This window comes from Anas acuta, chromosome 17 (genome assembly GCF_963932015.1).
Source record: "Anas acuta chromosome 17, bAnaAcu1.1, whole genome shotgun sequence".
NCBI classification, from domain to species: Eukaryota; Metazoa; Chordata; class Aves; order Anseriformes; family Anatidae; genus Anas; species Anas acuta.
Genome location: NC_088995.1, coordinates 8,692,517 through 8,710,827, shown reverse-complemented (window position 1 = coordinate 8,710,827; position 18,311 = coordinate 8,692,517). Strand labels below are relative to the sequence as shown.

The 18,311-nt window shown below is 41.6% G+C and overlaps 2 protein-coding genes across 3 annotated transcripts; one reads left to right on the top strand and one right to left on the bottom strand.

Annotated features, from left to right (window-relative positions):
- Nucleotides 1–4,839: 4,839 nt before the first annotated feature.
- On the bottom strand, nt 4,840–8,498 carry SNRPD3 (small nuclear ribonucleoprotein D3 polypeptide). Of its 2 annotated transcripts, none has more exons than XM_068701380.1 (4): nt 8,367–8,498; nt 7,880–8,029; nt 7,000–7,192; nt 4,840–6,105 (listed from the first exon to the last, which is right to left on the bottom strand). In XM_068701380.1, the coding sequence occupies exons 2-4, from the start codon at nt 8,003–8,005 to the stop codon at nt 6,044–6,046; spliced, it is 381 nt and encodes a 126-aa protein (XP_068557481.1). In that variant the 5' UTR covers nt 8,006–8,029; nt 8,367–8,498; the 3' UTR covers nt 4,840–6,043. The 2 variants fall into 2 exon arrangements, with proteins under 2 accessions (XP_068557481.1, XP_068557482.1); XM_068701381.1 differs by having other exon boundaries at nt 8,241–8,379.
- Nucleotides 8,459–17,464, top strand: GUCD1 (guanylyl cyclase domain containing 1). The gene is made up of 6 exons (XM_068701379.1): nt 8,459–8,656; nt 9,943–10,027; nt 11,476–11,641; nt 12,386–12,477; nt 14,045–14,286; nt 14,771–17,464. The coding sequence occupies exons 1-6, from the start codon at nt 8,608–8,610 to the stop codon at nt 14,860–14,862; spliced, it is 726 nt and encodes a 241-aa protein (XP_068557480.1). The 5' UTR covers nt 8,459–8,607; the 3' UTR covers nt 14,863–17,464.
- Nucleotides 17,465–18,311: the final 847 nt, after the last annotated feature.

Here is an 18,311-nt window from a genome sequence, read left to right as displayed (position 1 = left end):
TCTTCTGAAAACAATCTTTCTTTGCCAGGGCTTCAACATTCTCCCCTGAATTAATGATGCTGGAAAACCTCCACTTTTCATAGACTCCTATTTGACAGTCTCTGCTCAGCAGCAGAGGACTGCACAATACTTGCTTATGCAATGTCTGTCCCTGTGCCAGGAATAATAGCCTGTCAACTAGGGACAACCAACTCACACACAAAACCAAAATACTTTTCTCATTAAACATCTAAATGAGGTGGAGTAAAAACATCCCAAACCTGGTGGCTATAGCATACGCTAATGTCAGTCTCTACACTGTGTTAAATAATCTCATACTGTAGTTTTCGAGGAACAGCTAGAATGAATAGAAGAAGATTGAACTTCCCTATTCATTACCTCCAAAGTACTCTTGACGCTATAAAGAACTATTATTGCAGGACCAGGCAACAACAGGACACCTAAGGCAGTTAAAACGCAACTTGATCTGGCTAGATACTTGCAGACAAGCGCAATTTTGGCAGCTTTAGGCACCAGCACATTGTAATCATATGGTAGCTCTTCTACCTCAGGCAAAATCTATCCTTGAGCAGATTAGGAAGTGGGAAAATATCCTTTTACTTGCAAAATAATATAAACCACACTGCCCATACCAGCATTTGTTTCAAGGCAATTCTAGATCATGCTTTAAACGTGGTTTATCTGTATTTTGTCACAAAGAAACATTGAAAGCATAGCAGTCCCACAAACTTATTATCTAATTTGAAAGGAGAAGGACCAGCCCTTATTGTCTGAAATCAGTTTAGCTGCAAAAAGGTGCAAGTCCAGATTTTAATTTTTGCCTTTGTGAGCATGGACACATCAAAGAACTCTGGGAGAACTCTTCTCCATTTTAACTCATGGCTGAGAAATGAGTAACCAAATCACAGACACCTGTAGACCTCAGAAGTCCACCTTCTGCTACATAACCAGATCATTACTCCACTGGGATGTGAACCTTCCATCCTTTTCACATCACAATGGCAGGAGATAGGACTCCCACGTTTAAATGAAACCTTGTTGTGAAGCTTTAAGTAGCTATGAGATAGAGATCGTACAGTGGCCCTGATTACCAGCAGCAGAAATTCGTATCTTCTACTCCACTCTGCCCTTCTACAAGAGATTTTCTGGAAGACATTGGAGATTGGCGGCTACATCCCTTAACTTCTGACTTTCACTGACAGACAGAAGAGATTAAGAGACTACTGCATCTCCCACAATTTTGAGAGCTGGTATAAACCAAGTTTTAATACCCCAGAGAGTGAAACTTTTGCAATGTGGCCTGTAGTTAGTCTCAGAGAAGAGATACCATAGCTTGTCACATACCTCATCTACACTACATCCATTCCTAGCTTCTCCTTCATAACACGATAACTTTCAGACTGGTATTTCACAGAGTACCCTCGGAAAATGAACTGAAGAAAAGTATGGGTTTAGGATGTAAGTTAGACCCCCTTGCTGAGTGGAACTGTACATGATGAAAGCACCAGCTCGGTGAGGAAAAGTGCCATAGTTCTGTGCAAAGCAATTTTTTGAAGTGATACCTTCTCCAACCATTTAACTCTTCTGTTATTATTAGCATCTCCTCTCTGTTTTTGTACCAGAGCACAACCTATTTTTTTCATTCAGGAAGACTAGGTGAATTTCTACCTGCACTTCTCCATACATCATTTTGCATGGCTGCAGTGTAGCTTCTCTGTACCACATTAGTTCAAAGGCATCTACACTGATTATATCAAACATATAAATTCACGTCAAAGCTTCAGGTCAATAACAGTCTCTTTCTGTTGAAAACAGGGAACTACAGTGAGCTCCGAAGCCACTGAATGGGAAGAGGTTTATAAGCACATACACAAAGCAATGACAAAGAGTGAAAAGAAATGCTATCTGGGACAAAAAAAAAAAAAAAAAAAAAAAAGTGTCAAATAAGGATAGATGCCTCATCTATCCACAGCATCCTGTCTCAGAGAAATAGATCACATACATTGCTGAACTAGAGGAATCTGTAATGCCTACCTGTAATTGCACATGCCCAATTAGCCAAGTGTGGGACACACACAGCACTGAGGTGGAATAACCTGGTTGCCTATGAAACCAGCACTCTGGGAATGCTGAAGAAGAAGGAAAATAGACCGTGTATTTTAATGCTGGAGTTTGTAATAGCATTATCCTAATGGATTTTATACCAGAAGTCACATTTCTGGCATTTTTCCCTTCCAGAGGGTTCTGGTTTGATGGATTTCATTCACTTACCTATAGAGCCATCTAGCGGAGGAAAAAATATTTGTTAGAATGAAATTCAATTTATCACGCTGTAAGGATAATGCACATAGGATCTTCAGAACAACCTGTAACAAACTAACGTATCGGTTGTTCTAGTCAAATTTTAAGCAACTAATAAGATGTTGTTAAGTGACCTTGGCTTTCGTTCCTACAATTACAAAACTTCAAACTTTTCAACACTAATTCCCAGTATCTTTCTTTCTGAAGAGGGTGAACATTTCATCGTAGACTTAGCCTCAGCTGAATTCACAGTGCAAAGCTTTTTGCTCTTGCAAAATCCGGTATCTTCTTCAAAGCTGATGTGGATCAGAGCTGTTATATGTTTTAAGCAAATCTTAAAAGCTAAGGCAACGCTAGTTGGAAAAAAATGTTTCATTGCAGTGTTCAGTGGACATCTACAAAAATAAAGGGTGATAAACATCAAGTGGGGTATAAACTTCTTAAAGCAAATAGAACAAACCATGTACTGCAACAATCAAACCTACTGCAGAGGGTTCCTGTTTCTCTCTGAAATTCTTGGTTGCCCCTCTGCCCTCGCTGCTGTTGAATGCCACACCAACTGTTTCAGGGAAGAGAAGGGATCTCAATGGAGAGAACAGAAGCTTGGCATTGCACAGGAAGGAGGAACAGGAACTTCTAAAAATAATAGAAAATGTAAGGCAATCATCATTAGTTGAAATAATCCACAACAAATATGTTACTGTGAGGCAGCTCTAATTTAAGTAAATTAAATTTAACAGTTATGTTCTTTAGGGTTCCCCTGGGTGTTTCAAAACCTTGGCCACTCCTGTGGTTCTCTGTGGTCAAAAATAGTGCCATTTCTCCCTGCCCCCTGCAAAAGAAGTTGTGTCCTTCAGAAAACGGCTACATGCTATTTAAGAGCCAGAGGGAAATAGTGTGAGACAAAGCCAGTGGGACAGATTTGCAGTCTTGCCAAAACGTTGAATCTTTTCCAAAAAAAATACTTTTAGTCAAGTTCCCCATCTGTGGCTTGCTTCCTTTTCCATTTATTAATAATTTTTGGAGGCTTTTAAGAAAAAGAAAATAAAGCTTTGAAGGCTGGGAAGTACTTGATAGTCGCTGTAAGAAAATAAAAAAATGCACTCAGCCTCACTATTAGTTTCCCCTAGAGATTGCAGGGAGACCCACTAGAAGCCAGATCCAAAAGTGTTCCAGCAAAGCCATTTCTCTTTGTTCAAACTGTGAGCACACTTCTTGTGTCTCCTGCTCCTGAACAAGGTAACAGTAAGCTCCTTTGGCAGTCACCCTACATTAGCCACTGCCAGGACAACACCCATTTTAAAGCAGAACAGCTTGACATTCTTCAACACCACACCCTACCCTATAGTAGGTTATATTCATGGCAATTTACTGTGGCCCTAATCAATCTCAGATTTTTATCAGGTGTTTACTTTGGGAAGAAGCAGCTGTTCTAGCTGCTGAAGCAGCATCCTATAAAATCTTGCTGCAAATGCTTGTCTCAGGTTATACAGAAAGCAATGTATGGTGCCATCCCTATCCTACCTGTTGTCAGTAGCGTAACTCCAGTGTACAAAAACTCAGACTAGGTTGGCAACAGAAACCTGGTGTATTAAAATGCATAAAAAACAATTAGCAGACTACAAGCAGAAAACATCTAAATATAATATAGATATAATGCTGTTAGTGAAGCTGACATCTCACATACCACGACCTAGCAACAAGCAAAGCCAGCAGCCGCCAACAGAACACACGTAGTCTTACCAGCCATTTCCAGAGATCCCAGGCTTTAGCACAACTAATATAAGCAGACAGTTCAATTTCTACTATGAAGCTCAGGGCACAGCAACAGGATGGAATTCTTTTCTCCTTTGTGTGTTAAAAAAGGAGAGTCTCAAGTGGGCATCTGCTACAGACTCAAAATGGGCTTCTGCTTCACACTGATTTTAAGATGTTTTTTCTCAAAACAATCTTGTGAAATTCAGTAACTTATGTAGGCATGGGGAGGAAATTCTGTGAAAGTAACAACGCCCTCTCCCACAGTAAGAGCTGGAAACAAGCTGAGTATTAGAGCTCCACAAACAACTGTTTCTACTAGTTATTCAAAATGTTGCACTCTGCAGGTAGACCACCACAGTTTTGCTTGCCAGGATTTTACACAGGTGTAGTCTGAGGGGAAGTGCATGATCAGCTGATGTCAGTCAGGGTTCTATTTCAAGTGATTGCGGATACAAGGAACAACAGATTCCCCACAAGGAAGTGTTCAACATCACTACAAAATTCCTTTAGGTACTCACTTTAAGATGGAAATTCTGTGATTCTTTGAAATACTGTCTTTGGGAAAACATTACTGCTATATGAGCATGGCTCACATGCCATGTTTGGAAGCATTTTTGTGAAAACTGTCTTGTCTTTCAGTCAGGTTCCTCAATCTAGGCATAAGAAGGCAAAGTTTTTTATAAATTCATCTCAAATACATCACAGACTCTTCACAGATGTTTCTAATGTAAATATTTAGGATCGTTACTAACCAGAAAACAAAACAAAACATAAGCAGGGTTTTTCTAGTGATCTGCAGTCAAACACTGCTTTATTTACAGACAATTCAACAACCGAACACATTAGTTCAACTTTCATGTCTGCACACAAGGGAGAGTCTTTACACATTAGAGGAGAGAAGCAAGACTAGATAGCTTCTTATACATGTATAGACTGATAATTGATTGTATGCAAGTATGCAGTTAGGTACAGGCGCGTTTAACTTAAATATCTCAGCTCCTAATGTTGGTAAGAACAGCCACGCCATACTTTTAGCAGAATAAAGCTACAACTAAATTTGGCTTCCTACAATTGAGCTGGTGATCAATGTGACCAAGTGTAGATTTTTAAAAACAAAAGCAAAATTTAGGCCTAAGCTTTGCTCAAAAGATTAGCCTTTTTAAAGAGCCTTTTTAACAGATAACCATCCTTATGACTTTCCCCATACACCTTCCAGATGCACAAAACACTTCAAATTAATCCTTGACAATGAGGTGTGTTTTTTTGTTTGTTTGTTTCTTAATATTCCATTTTATCTTCCCAGGCAAGAGGAAGAACAAGTGAACTATTATAGCAGGGTTAGAATCAAATCTTTCACCTCAGGCAAGTAGGCTCGAGACACAGGCTAGAAAAGCCTGTCTACCAAATATTAAATTTGGGTGTTTGTAGTGAAAAGTTTTCCCATGTCCCAAGAGAAAAATACAAAATACAAGAATATAAGCTCAACGTACAGCTCTGAAGACAGACCTGTATCTCTTGTAGATCCATGTGAAGTAAAAGAACACTGCTTTGCTTCTCAGGAAGCTGCCTCCATTTGGCTGTACGTTCCATAAACGCAGACACTAACACAGCTTCAAAACATTTAAAAATTCTTCATCAAGAATAGCTTCTAATTCTTTAGAGTGAATAACAACAGGATTAAACAAGAAAAAAGAAGCAAGATGATCTTTAAAACTCAACGCATTACACAAAAGTACAAAGAAGTCAAATCTAGATACCAAGTCTGCTGTTTCCCAAACAATGCAATTTTAAGGTCAAAATCAACCTAAAATGTATTTGCCACCTACAGAAACAAACCAGAACTCTAATGTGCCGAAGAGGAGTCCTGCCATATAAGAGCAGACAAGTTCTTCTCAGAAATATTTATTAAACAAAACCGATAGCAAAACACATGTAGTACAGTTAATACCCCCTAATAAAAAAAGCACATTGGACAAGGCCAAAATTATCTTCGTTTCTGGAAGATGTTGCCACGGCCCATACCACGACCTCTTCCTCTTGCAGCCACTGAAGAAAGAAAACACCAGGGATTACATGAATTTGATATAACTGCACAGTTAAAAAAAAAACTGACACAAAAACTGACAAAACCAAAAATAAATAACTCTCGAAGTCTCTTGCTTAGAAGCGTGGAAACTAAACCATCCTATTCAGGTTAAGTTCAGACTGTGACACAGTAAGCAAAAGTTTCTTGCCTAAGGAAGCATAACCAACAGTTACAGTCTTGCTATTTATAACAGATGCAATGTGCATGAAGAGCAATAAAAGATTAACACACTTTGTGTCCTTCTAATCTGACGCACAAAGTTTGTAGCCAATGAGATTTAAGACCATACTCTTCCTATGATTTGCAACAGAACTCGCTATGTTTCAGCAGACGCTACTCCCACACACATCCTCCTGCATTTGCTAGAGTTAACCAAGGACTTTAGAGCTCATGACTATTAGCAAGTCTTGTTGTAACTAGACTGTGCACATTAGAAAGGTACTAATGAGGATGAAATGCTAATAATTACGGTTTCCCAAAAATTCAAGTATCATCTTTCTACTTGATTATTTTTTCCCCTAAAAAGTTTAACAAGAACACCTGAATCCTTTCTCGAGTAGTCCAAACAGCTGGCGGCTGCCTTCACTGGAAAACCAAAGCTGAAATTTTACATCAAGTCTCTAACAGACTACTTAACATACCTGGACTATTGCAACATCAATATTGTGCATGGGACAGTTTGAGTCTTAACTCTCACCACAAGATAAAACAAAAACTATGCCAGAAATAGTCATTCAGCTTCCTACAGCTTATGCTTCCTCAGTGACAGAGATGAAAGTTGCCCAGTTCCTCTACAGCAAAATGGAGAGAGGATGGGGAGGACAGACACAAAATCATTAACAGATTGTACCCACCCTGAGCTTTGAGAATAGCTGCTTTTCCTCGCCCAGCTCCAGAACCCTGGTTTTTATTCTTCATGCTCTTCAGCATAGGAGCATTCTTCAACATATCCGGTAAAATTAGAAACCGTATCTTGCTGCCTCTGATGTACACCTGCTCAAGCTGTGCCACTCGCCCATCTCTGTACGTCACTGTTATGTTGGACATCTGGAAAATACAGATCAGTGTTCACAGAGGCCTTTAGCACAGTTTTGGGCTCCCACTATTCTTGCCTGCAGAATATACAGCCAGGATTCAAGTACCAAAGTCAAAGACTTTCCAAGCACACTGCCTTCTCAACTGGAGTGGCACTACAAGGCATCCAGCACCAGTTAAATATACTCTTACACATGCCGCTATTCAAGCGGAACCAGAATTTTTACCTTCTCCACAGTTTGAGTACAAAACAAAGCTAATAAAACTTATTTTCTTATATTAAATTATTTTTAATAAACCTTTGCTAGCCGTAACTATTACAGAAGCATTTTGATTTCAACCATGATTTGCAAAAAGCCAATTGAAATTAATGGGGTGCCTTAAGGCACGTGCATTAAAAACAGCTCCAATAACGCACTAAATAAAGAACTTCTGCAGAAAAATTGTTCACAGAACAAGACTTTAGTAACTCTAATACCATTGACAGGAATTCCCAATAGCACTCTTAAACCCAGAAAGAATAACCTGCATGTTGGCACGGTCAGTAATCTCAAATCTCTATGTTAGGGGCATCAGTAGCAAAGTTTTACTTATCCTAAGAGTAAAACCAAGGGTCTCTAAATCAAGCTGTCAATCTGCTACAGATAATCGCTTCCAAGCCCAGCTCAGCCCGCCTGCCTTCTGTCCTGCAGCACGTACCTGACAATTCATGTTGTCCTCGGCTTCAATCAGCTTCCCTCGGTACACCTCCCCCGTGTTGGTCTCGCAGGTCACGATGTGGCCTTCAGCCTCGTGCAGCACCTTGATGGGCACTCCGATCGACATGCTGGCGGTGCTGGGGCTCTACACCTGCGACAAGGGAGGGAAAAAAAGTTAAAATAACGGAAATAACGCACAAAGTGCTTTGTGCAACAGGCCTTCCCTACGGGAGGCGATTTTCTCTCTTGCCCCACACGCGTGTATCGATAACCCTGCTCCAGAGAGATGCCCGTGGGAGGAAGGGGCTGGAAGCCAGCACCACCCCCCCGCCCTCCCCACACTTGTGGCGCAGGGAACCCACCCGTGAGCAGCGGGCACCCGGTCGGAGAACAGCTCCAGCCCCGGCCGCCCCCCTCAGCCCCAAGGCCCCAAAACCTCGCCCCCAAGGCCCCGAGGCCCCTCAGCGCCGTCCCCGTCCCGCGCGCACCGTAATGGCTCCGCCGCCTTCCCGCCGTGCAGCGCAGCCCGGAAGCGGAAAGCTCCCGGCTCGGGCCCTGCCCCGCCGCCAAAGCCGCCCGGGGCCCGCCGCGCCCCGGCAGGACGGTTCCGTGCCCTCCGCCCCCCCCCTCCCCTCCCCTCCCCTCCCCTGAGGCGCGGCGGGCGGGAGGAGCCGGGCGGGCGGCGGGGCATGGCCGGGCGGTGAGCGGCCGGCAGGGCCCGGCGCCGCCATGAGGAGCCCGCAGGGGGCCGGGGGGGAGCCGCCGCCGCCTCAGCCAGGTCAGTGCCGGCCCCGGGAGGCGGCTGAGGGGGCTCGGGGGGCGCTGAGGGGGGAGCCGGGGGCTGCCGCCGCCTCCCCGGCACGGAATCGCTCTTGGGGCTCGTCACGGGCCCGGGGCAGCGCTAACAGCGGGGCGCTGAGGGAAAGGAGAGGATGGGCGCGGGTCCCGGTCCCCGGGGGTTGTTTCTGCCCTCAGGGGGAAGCCCCGCGGGGGAGGGGGCTCGGGGAGCCCGGGGCTGTGCCGGCTCCAGCAGCGCCACAGCCGCGGGGAGCGGCGGGTCCCTGCAGCCGGCCGGGACTGCGCCAGGGAGCGGGGTGAGCCCACAGCCGGCGTCACCCGCAGCGTTTGTCAATAAAGCTGCGTTACAGCTGCCAGCCCGCACCGAACGCGTCCTGTCCCCGTCCTGAAACGCAGCTGCCCTGACCCTGTAGTAACAGAGGGTTGCGAGGAGCTTTTCCAGATCAAAGGTTGGGTTATGTGAAGAAAGCTTTTATGATTAACTCACTCTGCTTAACTCTGAAGTAGCAATAACGCTGAGAGCCCTCCAGGTCGTAAGGGTGTTTCTGAAACTGAAACCACCACAGAGCCACCTCTGAAGGAAACACAAGGGCTGTCAGTACTGGGGGTGTCCCAGGACTTTCTGACAGCGTTGTTCCCTGTCCCTCTTCTTTGTTGTTATCGAGGGAGGTAACAGAGGAGGCCAGCTGGTATCATTTGAGTTTCGTTAACCTAAAATTACTCCTGACAATTACAGTCCTTGAGGAAAAATACATCTCTAGAAAAGCTCATAAGAAATCAGAGCCTAGAAATCTTGGGTGTGTCTGATTTCTTCCCTTTTGGTTTAAGATTTTTGAGGTGTAGAAATACATTCAGACGCATGAGGAAGGATGCGTATCTGTGGCTTACCTAGTATTATTTAGGAGGGGTTACTGCTCCCCAGTTAGGGGCTGAGGCTAAAGTTTCACTTTATTTTTGGTCCACCAAAAATAAAGTAAAACTTCCACAAGAAGGGTGGACCATACAGCAGGGTGATCTGGGTGTGTAACAGTAAAGGAGTATGAGCTTATACCAAATGCTTAATTATACAGAAATAGCCTAATTATATAGAAATGGCAAATTACTAAAAGAAAAAGAACCTGCCAATCAGATAAAGTAAAACAAAACCAAAAACCACCGCCACCCATTTCCAAGTTACTCTCACTACAGAATGCTGAGGTACAGAAGCATTTCTGTATGGATTGATGTATTTTATGTTTTGCTCACAACGGGGTGTTTTCACCGCAGTTGAATGTGTCCAGCTGAAAGTGCCCATCATCCAGCAGCTGTACCACTGGGACTGTGGGCTGGCCTGCTCCAGGATGGTGCTCCAGTAAGTCACTGGTTTTGTTGGAAGGGGTGGGAAATCCCATCCGTGGGAGAGGGGGATCCAGGAAAGAATATCCAGGGAGAAGGGGCATGCAGAAGCAGCTGTGAGTTTGACTGAGTCTTACAGGAGCACATATTCTTGGGTGCCCTTGGAGAAATACTGCTGCCAGGGCTTAGCACCGCCCTCCAGGAGAAGCAAGGGAAAATAGAAACTACGACAGACTTACGACCTTTTCAGTAATTGTTTTGATTGACTGAAAATAATCCATTCAGCACTGAGTCTAAGAACTTTGCAGGTTGGCATGCTTAAGCTGATAAAAAGTTATCCTTCTTTCCTGTTGTTATAATTCAGGTTTGGTATTTACCACAGCAGATCATGTAATTCCTTTCTGTACTTTCAAGCAATAGGTAGGTTTATCCCGGTTTGTGAGTATATACTGCCTCGGTCTTGCTGAGCCCCAAATCTGGGGGATGAACAGTTTTGTTCCAGGAGTAGTTTCAACTTCAAAACAATGCACTGTATTGCCCTCTTTTTTTTTTTTTTTTTCTTTTTCAAACCAGTAGCTGTTCTGCTGAACTCCTCTTTCCTTCCACAGAGGAACATGAGCTTAGGTGCAGGAGAAATACCTATTTAGATGTCCACTTAGTAGATATGAAGCAGAAGATTTTCATTTCTCTCCATCCCTTCTACCAAGACGTTAGTCCGTGTGCTGGTAATTTCCCATCTTGACTACTGTAACCTCTGCCTCTTCATTCCCTTTGCCACACCTGTCAGCCTAAAACTCAGCATCTAAGATTAATCTTCTCACCCTGTTGATCTGACCTTGTTTACCCTGCTTCCTCAATTCCAGTATTTTTTTTTTTTTGCATTTGATTCCATTTGTTTTGACTTCCAGAACTCTTCGTTACTGCCCCTCTCCATCCCTTTGCAACATCCTAAACTTTCTCAAGACCATCTCCCCTTTATTGCCTTTTCTGTCATCAGTACCTAAGATGAACTTCCTTTGAGTATTTACCAACTTCCTTTGCAGTTCCTCCTTTTGAAATCCATCTATTGTGTGAAGCAAGTTTTTATTAGTCTTTAACACTCCTCTCTGTGTTTGCTCTATTAAGATTGTATGTATAGATTGTAAGCCCTTCAGGACAGTTCTGTACTTGCTGAGTATAGCTTGCCTATTGTACAGCATCCCTTATACGTCTAGTGCTATAAAGCAGTTGAGATACTGGTACTTTTCTAAAAAAAAGTCAGCAATAAATCCAGTTAAATATTCCCTATTCCCTTTCCCTTCCCTTAAATTTGTGGCTCATTTGTGGGATGTTTTTTGGTTATTTCTTAGCCAAGCCCATTGTTTCAGTTTTTCCTTCCTGTGATGTGGAAGCTCGGGCTACAGCACACACTTTGGTTCTCCTAAGATCTGTGCTTCCCTTCCCCTGCCTTTACTAACCCCATAGGTACCTGAATCACTTGGACAATGATGAATTTCAGAAAGCCATCCAAGAGCTCCAGTTAACAAAGAGTATCTGGACTATTGACCTGGCCTACCTAATGCGGCATTTCGGTGTTAAGCATAAATTTTGCACCCAGACACTTGGAGTGGACAAGGGCTACAAAAATCAGGTTAGTATTCTTATCTACTGGGAAACAGCAGGCAGTTTTTAAAGGGAGTGCTGCGCGTCATGCTAGAAAGGCTCTGCTGCGTTACTGATGGTTAACTATAGCTCCTGTAAACAAGGTTTGTCTGTTGCCCAAATTGGTATAAATCAGTTCCAAAGGCACGGCTAGATAGAATCCCATGTATTTTGTATCTTTGATCCCATTATATGATTTTTTTTTTTAAAAGTTTTTGCGTAGTGTTCTCAAAAGGTTCCAGACTATTCAACACCCTTGGAGACTGAAGCCCTCTAGCTGTCTCCAGAACAGGCACAGCTCGGGCAGTGGTTGTGCTTCCACACTTTCCCTGCCACCATGCCTCAGCCCTGGCCTGGAGGAACCACCTCTAGAGGCCAGTTCAGCTTCCACGGCCGTGGAGAGCTTCTTCAAGGTTGCTACCAAGGGGACCAATGAACACACACACAAGCAACAGCTTTTCTGATGCAGCGTCCTGCCCAGTAGAAACCAGACAGACTTCTTTCATGTTGGCAGATGAATAGCCACTGCTTGGAAATTGCAACAGTAACTGACCAGGAATGAAATTAAACTGATAATTTAAAGCAGGAATTCTTATTACCAGTGAACTAAGGGAGAGAGTTCTTATCCCATAGCCAGATCTCCAGCTTACACAGGCCCTTGCTAGCAGACATTGTAAATGGTGGATTACCTAAGGTGATCATCATTCCAGTTCATAAATTCTGTTATCTCCAGTCATTTTATAGGAAGCACTTTGACACAGAAGAAAATCGAGTGAATCAGCTCTTTGCACAAGCCAAAGCCTGCAAGGTGCTGGTGGAGAAGTGGTAAGCTTATTGTTTTTGCTTTGCTCTTTGGAGATTGGGGGCTTCATGCTTTTTTTGGAGTCACTGAGCTAAACTTATGAAAGCCAGGCTGAAATCAGACCCACAGCCTTTTTGGTGAATTAGTCTTTTTACTTTATATCTCAGAAGAGTGGACACAAAGAGTTAATAATGAAATTTGAGGAACAATAGTCATGACAGAGTGATTAGCAAATGTTGACAGAAGTTAGCTATTATATTTTGAATTTGATTTTCCATTAAGATTATCCAAATAGGGAATGCCTACAGAGCTTTAATTGGCCATTGTTAAGAACCATTGTCATTTGAATTAAGGAGAATGCTATGTGGACACACAGCCCATTGTTCCTAGAGCTATGCAAATATTATAGGTCTCTGTTCCTAGACAGAAGCACAAAGATAAAGCTGGCATGTGAGCCTTTGCTGATAGGAGGATAAAATAAAGAACCTCATGAAAGAATTGTAAACCCAGGAAAAGAGGAAAAACTGTGGATTGTTTAAACAACCTATAACTGACAGTGATGTTTGTTATTCATGGGAAATAACTAATGCATGTTCAGCTTGAGTTGCACCCCCTTTTATAGAGAAGCTGGTTTAGATCTCTGTTGAAGTGCGGTAAGTAGTTAGGAATGAGGAAAGAAGAGAGGGTACCGGGCAGCCACAACATTATTTGAATGCTGCAATGCAACTTTCATTAAAAAGAACACTTAACAATTCTGTTAAACATATCCAGTCTGTATGGCACTACCTGTTTAATTAGAGCTGTGTGTCAAGAGAGAAGGGACAGTCAGTCCATCTTGGTGTAGAAATCTTAAGATTGTGTCCTTGATCGAGGCAGGGACAGAATGCATGTGTACCTGTGCAGTACTCAGCTTGGGGCACCGAAGAGTAAAAGCAACGCTGGGAAAGATTTAAAAAGAACAAGTTCAGTCAGCTATGACACATAGCACTACATCTGAAACACATCCAAGGGATGAGTTCTAATGCATATGGTATATACCATCTGCCTCAGTGAAGGACAGCTTTTAACAGATGAGATTATAGGCTATGTTTGGTTAATACTTGCTTTCTGTAAGAGGTACTATAGAAGTACAGCCTCAAAAGAATCAGGTAGTCCAAACTTGCAACTGGGAGATGCATATTCCTGTGTGAAAGAGGCAAATGTGGGCATGCATTAAGTTGGTTAGTGATTACATGATCTTCAGCTGCTCAGTCAGTGAAGACTTGGTGCTTCGGAGTTAAGCTTTTCTAAGAGCAGGATAGAACATTTCACTTGTGATTTTCCCACAACAAAAGTCTCTTAAATTACTGAGTAAGTTGCCAACTTCTTTAATACTCTTCTCCCAGGCACCCAATCCATTTTGAGATTACATCTACATTATTGCAGAATCCAGTGCTATTGCTCTGCACTTCAGGAGCAGCAATGAGATCAAAAGACCATGAATAGCACAGGTTTTGTCAGGCTTTGTAGCAAAGCCTGGAGGGTTTAGCTTCACTGAATGCCAGTCTCTTTCCTAAACTTGTAAATAAACATTATTTTTTCCCCCTACAGCACAGTAACTGTTCAAGACATCCAAAAACACCTGTCCCAAGGTCATGTAGCCATCGTCCTAGTGAATGCAGTCCTGCTGTTGTGTGATCTTTGCTCAAGTCCTGTCAAATATTGCTGCTTCCTCCCCATTGGACAGAAGTGCTTCTGCAGGAATCCCGACTACCAGGGCCATTTCATTGTGTTGTGTGGCTACAACAAAGCCTCAGGGAGTATTTACTACAACAACCCTGCCTATGCTGACCGTGAGTAGCCTGCTCCTTTTGGGTGGATTCTCAGCCACCTCGTTTCTTAACATGTCCATAACACAGAGCCGTAGCTGGAGTTCCCCTACTAGTGTGCACATATTTCAAGTATAACTGACCAATTTGTCAGAAAGGGTTGTGCTACATGCACGAAGTTTTTGCTGCAATCTGTGCTGTGATTTACTTGAGTCACTGAGATACACATTCTAGCAACTTGTTTGGCTTCAAGATGGGCTAGTGAGAGATGCTGCACTGTACCTATGTGCAGAGTATAGCAAGATGACCACTTTGAGACCTATTTACAGCATTACTTCAGTGAGCCTTGCCTTGGAGATGAGAAAATCTATTTGAGCAAGTAAAGCTGTAACAAGCAACAATTGATCTACTCTATGTACAGTACTTTGTAGATGCTGCTAGACCCAGAATGGGAGCCTTTCACAGGTGTCTTCTGAGTTTTTACTAACATTTAATTCCTCTTTTACAGGAACATGCTGCACCAGCATCAGTAACTTTGAGGAAGCCAGGACAAGTTACGGCACGGATGAGGATATTCTGTTCATCTACACAGACAGCTGACATCCACACCCGATACTTCTGGTCCTTTCTGGTGCAGCCTGCATGGCAGTTGGCTGCTTGTCTCAGGACACCCCTGCAGAGACCTTGCTCCTGAATTGCAGTGGGATCTTAAACAAGGGAGGCTTTATAGACATTGATAGAACTATATTGCAACGCTGTCTTTGCCTTTTTATTCCCAATGAAATACCTGATTTTACAATGTGTCACACACTTTTCTCATTTCTAACACTGCACATTTGACAGCAGTTTTAAAATACAGGCCCTAAGCCTCTTCACTTTAAGCTTATTTTCAAATTAAACACGTGAGAAAAGAAGCACCAAATGTATGAACTTTAACACTTGGTAATATACACATAGGTTTAAGTAAACAAAACCAGAAAAAAAATAGAAAATACCTGTTTCTCTCTTTCAAAGCAACAAGGGCTGATCTTCATCCTAAATCTAGGGATCTGAGGTTCAGCAGGGTATTGTGAAAGGAAGAAATACTAACTTAAACCATTTTCAAATAATGAAAACACCTTTTGGCTCATCAGTATTGTAGGAATTAAACATTTACATTAGAAAATTTCCCATTTACAAAATTCACCTTACAGTTTTAGTATTGATGCCACTGGATTAAGTTTTGAATTGCAGTTATTGGGATTGATCCCTTGCACTACAAACTGCATCTCTTTTGGCTAAATATTTTCAGATGACTGCCCAGAACTCTGTATTACCCCAAAAGTTTAAAGATTTTTTTGGACATGAGAGTCTTTGTGGCTCTTTGCAAAAAAAAAGTCTCTAAGCATTGCGACATCCATGCACACCAGTTTCTGATGCACCCAATCTAAATATAAACTTAAGCAAATACAGAAAATATTAATTCATATACTAATGGTATGTATTTTGTTTGTAAATTTTAACTGACAGGAGAGACTGGATTGCAGCTGAAATGCTGAATCATACTTTGAGCCAAACTTTGCTATTGGTATTAATTTAGTGACCTTCTAAAAGTTGAACTCAATTAAGAAAAGGGGGAATACAAACAGTAAAAAAGACAGAAACTGTAGTTATTCTTATACTGTAGGTGTATTTGGATTAAGCTCAAGTTTTGTTCAGACATTCTGAAGTGAAATTGTTAGCAGCCCATTCATAATCCTTTCGTGTATTACCTGAGTTTATTTACTTTGCTGAGGAGCACTGTAAAAGTGTAGGAAATAGCCTACTTCAGATTTGTCCATCACAATTGCTTACAAGTCTTTGATCTCCAGTCCTACCTAAATTAAAATGGGCAGAAAAAAATGTTAGTACTCACATAAAGCTGACAAAACTTTGTTTTGCACTTAAGACAGAGATCCCACACCTTTGGCATGGTTTTAGGAAAAGAACTGTCCAAGTTCAGGAACTGTGCGGAACAATTAAAGGACATTGTTACTGAGTGGTAGAAATAATAAATAGGAACCTACTTTCAGCATGATTAAAAAAAAAATCTAAGAAAAGACATCTTTTATCAGTTGCTGACTTTCTATAAGACATGGAAAACATTAAGCAAACAGAATCAAGCATGCTGTGCACAGAGGCTGAAAAATAATAACAGATGTAAAATGTAGTAGCCTTTGAAAAGTTCTGAACAGAATTACATGACAAGAAACTTTACGCATCTGATTTTACGTAGCACTGGTGAAGTTGGAATACATTCTGGCAGTTATATATGCAAAATAAATAAAAATCAGGATGTGATTTGGGAGTAGTATAGACAAATACATTAGCAAAAACCCAGAAAATGACCAGAGTACAAAACCTACAGTAGATAATGCTTTATGACTCCTCCAAAATAAGTCACCAGAAGGCTACTGCTCTGGAAAACGTTCTGTGCAAGTCCAAATTAATAATGTTTGATTTAGAGAGATCGTATAAGCTATGTTACTAATTAACAGGTATGTAAATTACAGATTGATAAGAGCACTTAGTTTCTTAACCTAGGCATTTTCCATTAGGTAGTTCATTCTGTAGCATTGAACTACCACAGGATTTATTTTTTTTTTAGAGCAGGATTGGTTAGCTAATTAAAAATTCCTAAAAAGACTTGAAAAATTGCCTCTACATGTGAATCTTGAGCTTGTACATAAACACGGACTTAAGGGCACGCTAAGTGGTCTGAAATGTACAGATGGGGTGTAACAATAAATGTTTGGTACCCAGGGTTCAAATAGTTAACAGAATTGAAAGATAAAGAACCAAAGCTGTTTAAGTTAATACAGAGAAAACAGGAGTTCCACCCATTGCAACAGGAACTCTTATGGCTAAATGGAATACAGTTATGAGAGATGAGAACACAAGAAAGAAGCAGAACCTAAGTCAAAAGAAGACTACGTGATGCAAATTCAGGATAAAAAGCAGCTCACTGGCCAAGTATTCAAAACATCTGCATTTTCTGAAACATTGTTTTCCATGGTGTTCATCAAAAGTATGCATTCTGAAAATGTGTAATCACTTTATTTCCTTTATGATGTCCACAGCAAAGGAAAGGGTATTTTACATGCAGGGATTTTTTACATAAATATATTTTTATTTGTAATTAAGCCATTCTCAATAAAGGTCTAAAGTCATGGATAACCCTGTAGCACAATGTAGCAGCTGCATTTATTAACTGATTTATTTTGAAAAATGTTGGAAAGTATTTAGATGACATGTTATATTCTTAACTGGAAATGGCACAGCTGAAATAGTAATTCTAGATTTAATTTTTCTTTTTAGGAGGTCAAATATGTTTCAACTTTAAATTCATAATCGCCAACCTGTAAGTTGTATTCCTTCTACACTTAAACACCTGCTGCATCACTTGAACTATACAAAACAAACTTACAGTATACAATAATACCAGTCCATCCATTGTTATCTATATTCAACAGCTGTTTTGTGTACTTCATAACCACTGAATATGCTACTGGAGTGCAGCTCCGAGGAAGGGGTATTCATGGCCCCCCATTCTGACTTAATTCCAAATAGCATCCGTGTGGCTTTGTTCACAAAGAAAAGCATGCAACTGCAACAACCTTGCTGGTGCTTTAGTTAGTGCTTCTATTTCTGCCCCACAATGCAGCACTAAGCTTCTGGAAATGTTAAAAGCATCTGTCTACAGCACTGCTTCTGGAGCCAGAAGGAGCCCTTCAAAAGCACTGGTCCTACTGTGGTTATAATACATTGCGTGAAGGGAAATACAAAGACCCAAAGTGGTCTTGTTTTATAGTACACTCATCTTCAAACAGCTAGGACATGTCTGGGACATTACTTAGCTGTAGCAGAACTACATTAAATGGTTGTTAATAAAAGAATTAAAATGCATGTCTCCTCCCTACATTAAGCATTTGGGTAGACCATAAAAACTGGAAAGGAGAAGTAAACAAACAATGCAACACATTAAAAAGCTTATTTAAAAATTTATCTCCTCTGAATTCATCCTTTCTATA

Coding starts and splice junctions, on each gene's coding strand:
- GUCD1 (XM_068701379.1), top strand. CDS start 8,608: ATGAGGAGCCCGCAGGGGGCCGGGGGGGAGCCGCCGCCGCCTCAGCCA. Junction 11,642..12,385: donor ACAAGGGCTACAAAAATCAG/GTTAGTATTCTT, acceptor TGTTATCTCCAG/TCATTTTATAGGAAGCACTT. Junction 12,478..14,044: donor AAGGTGCTGGTGGAGAAGTG/GTAAGCTTATTG, acceptor TTCCCCCTACAG/CACAGTAACTGTTCAAGACA.
- SNRPD3 (XM_068701380.1), bottom strand. CDS start 8,005: ATGTCGATCGGAGTGCCCATCAAGGTGCTGCACGAGGCTGAAGGCCAC. Junction 7,193..7,879: donor AGGACAACATGAATTGTCAG/GTACGTGCTGCA, acceptor TGTATTTTCCAG/ATGTCCAACATAACAGTGAC. Junction 6,106..6,999: donor AGCTATTCTCAAAGCTCAGG/GTGGGTACAATC, acceptor TTCTTTCTTCAG/TGGCTGCAAGAGGAAGAGGT.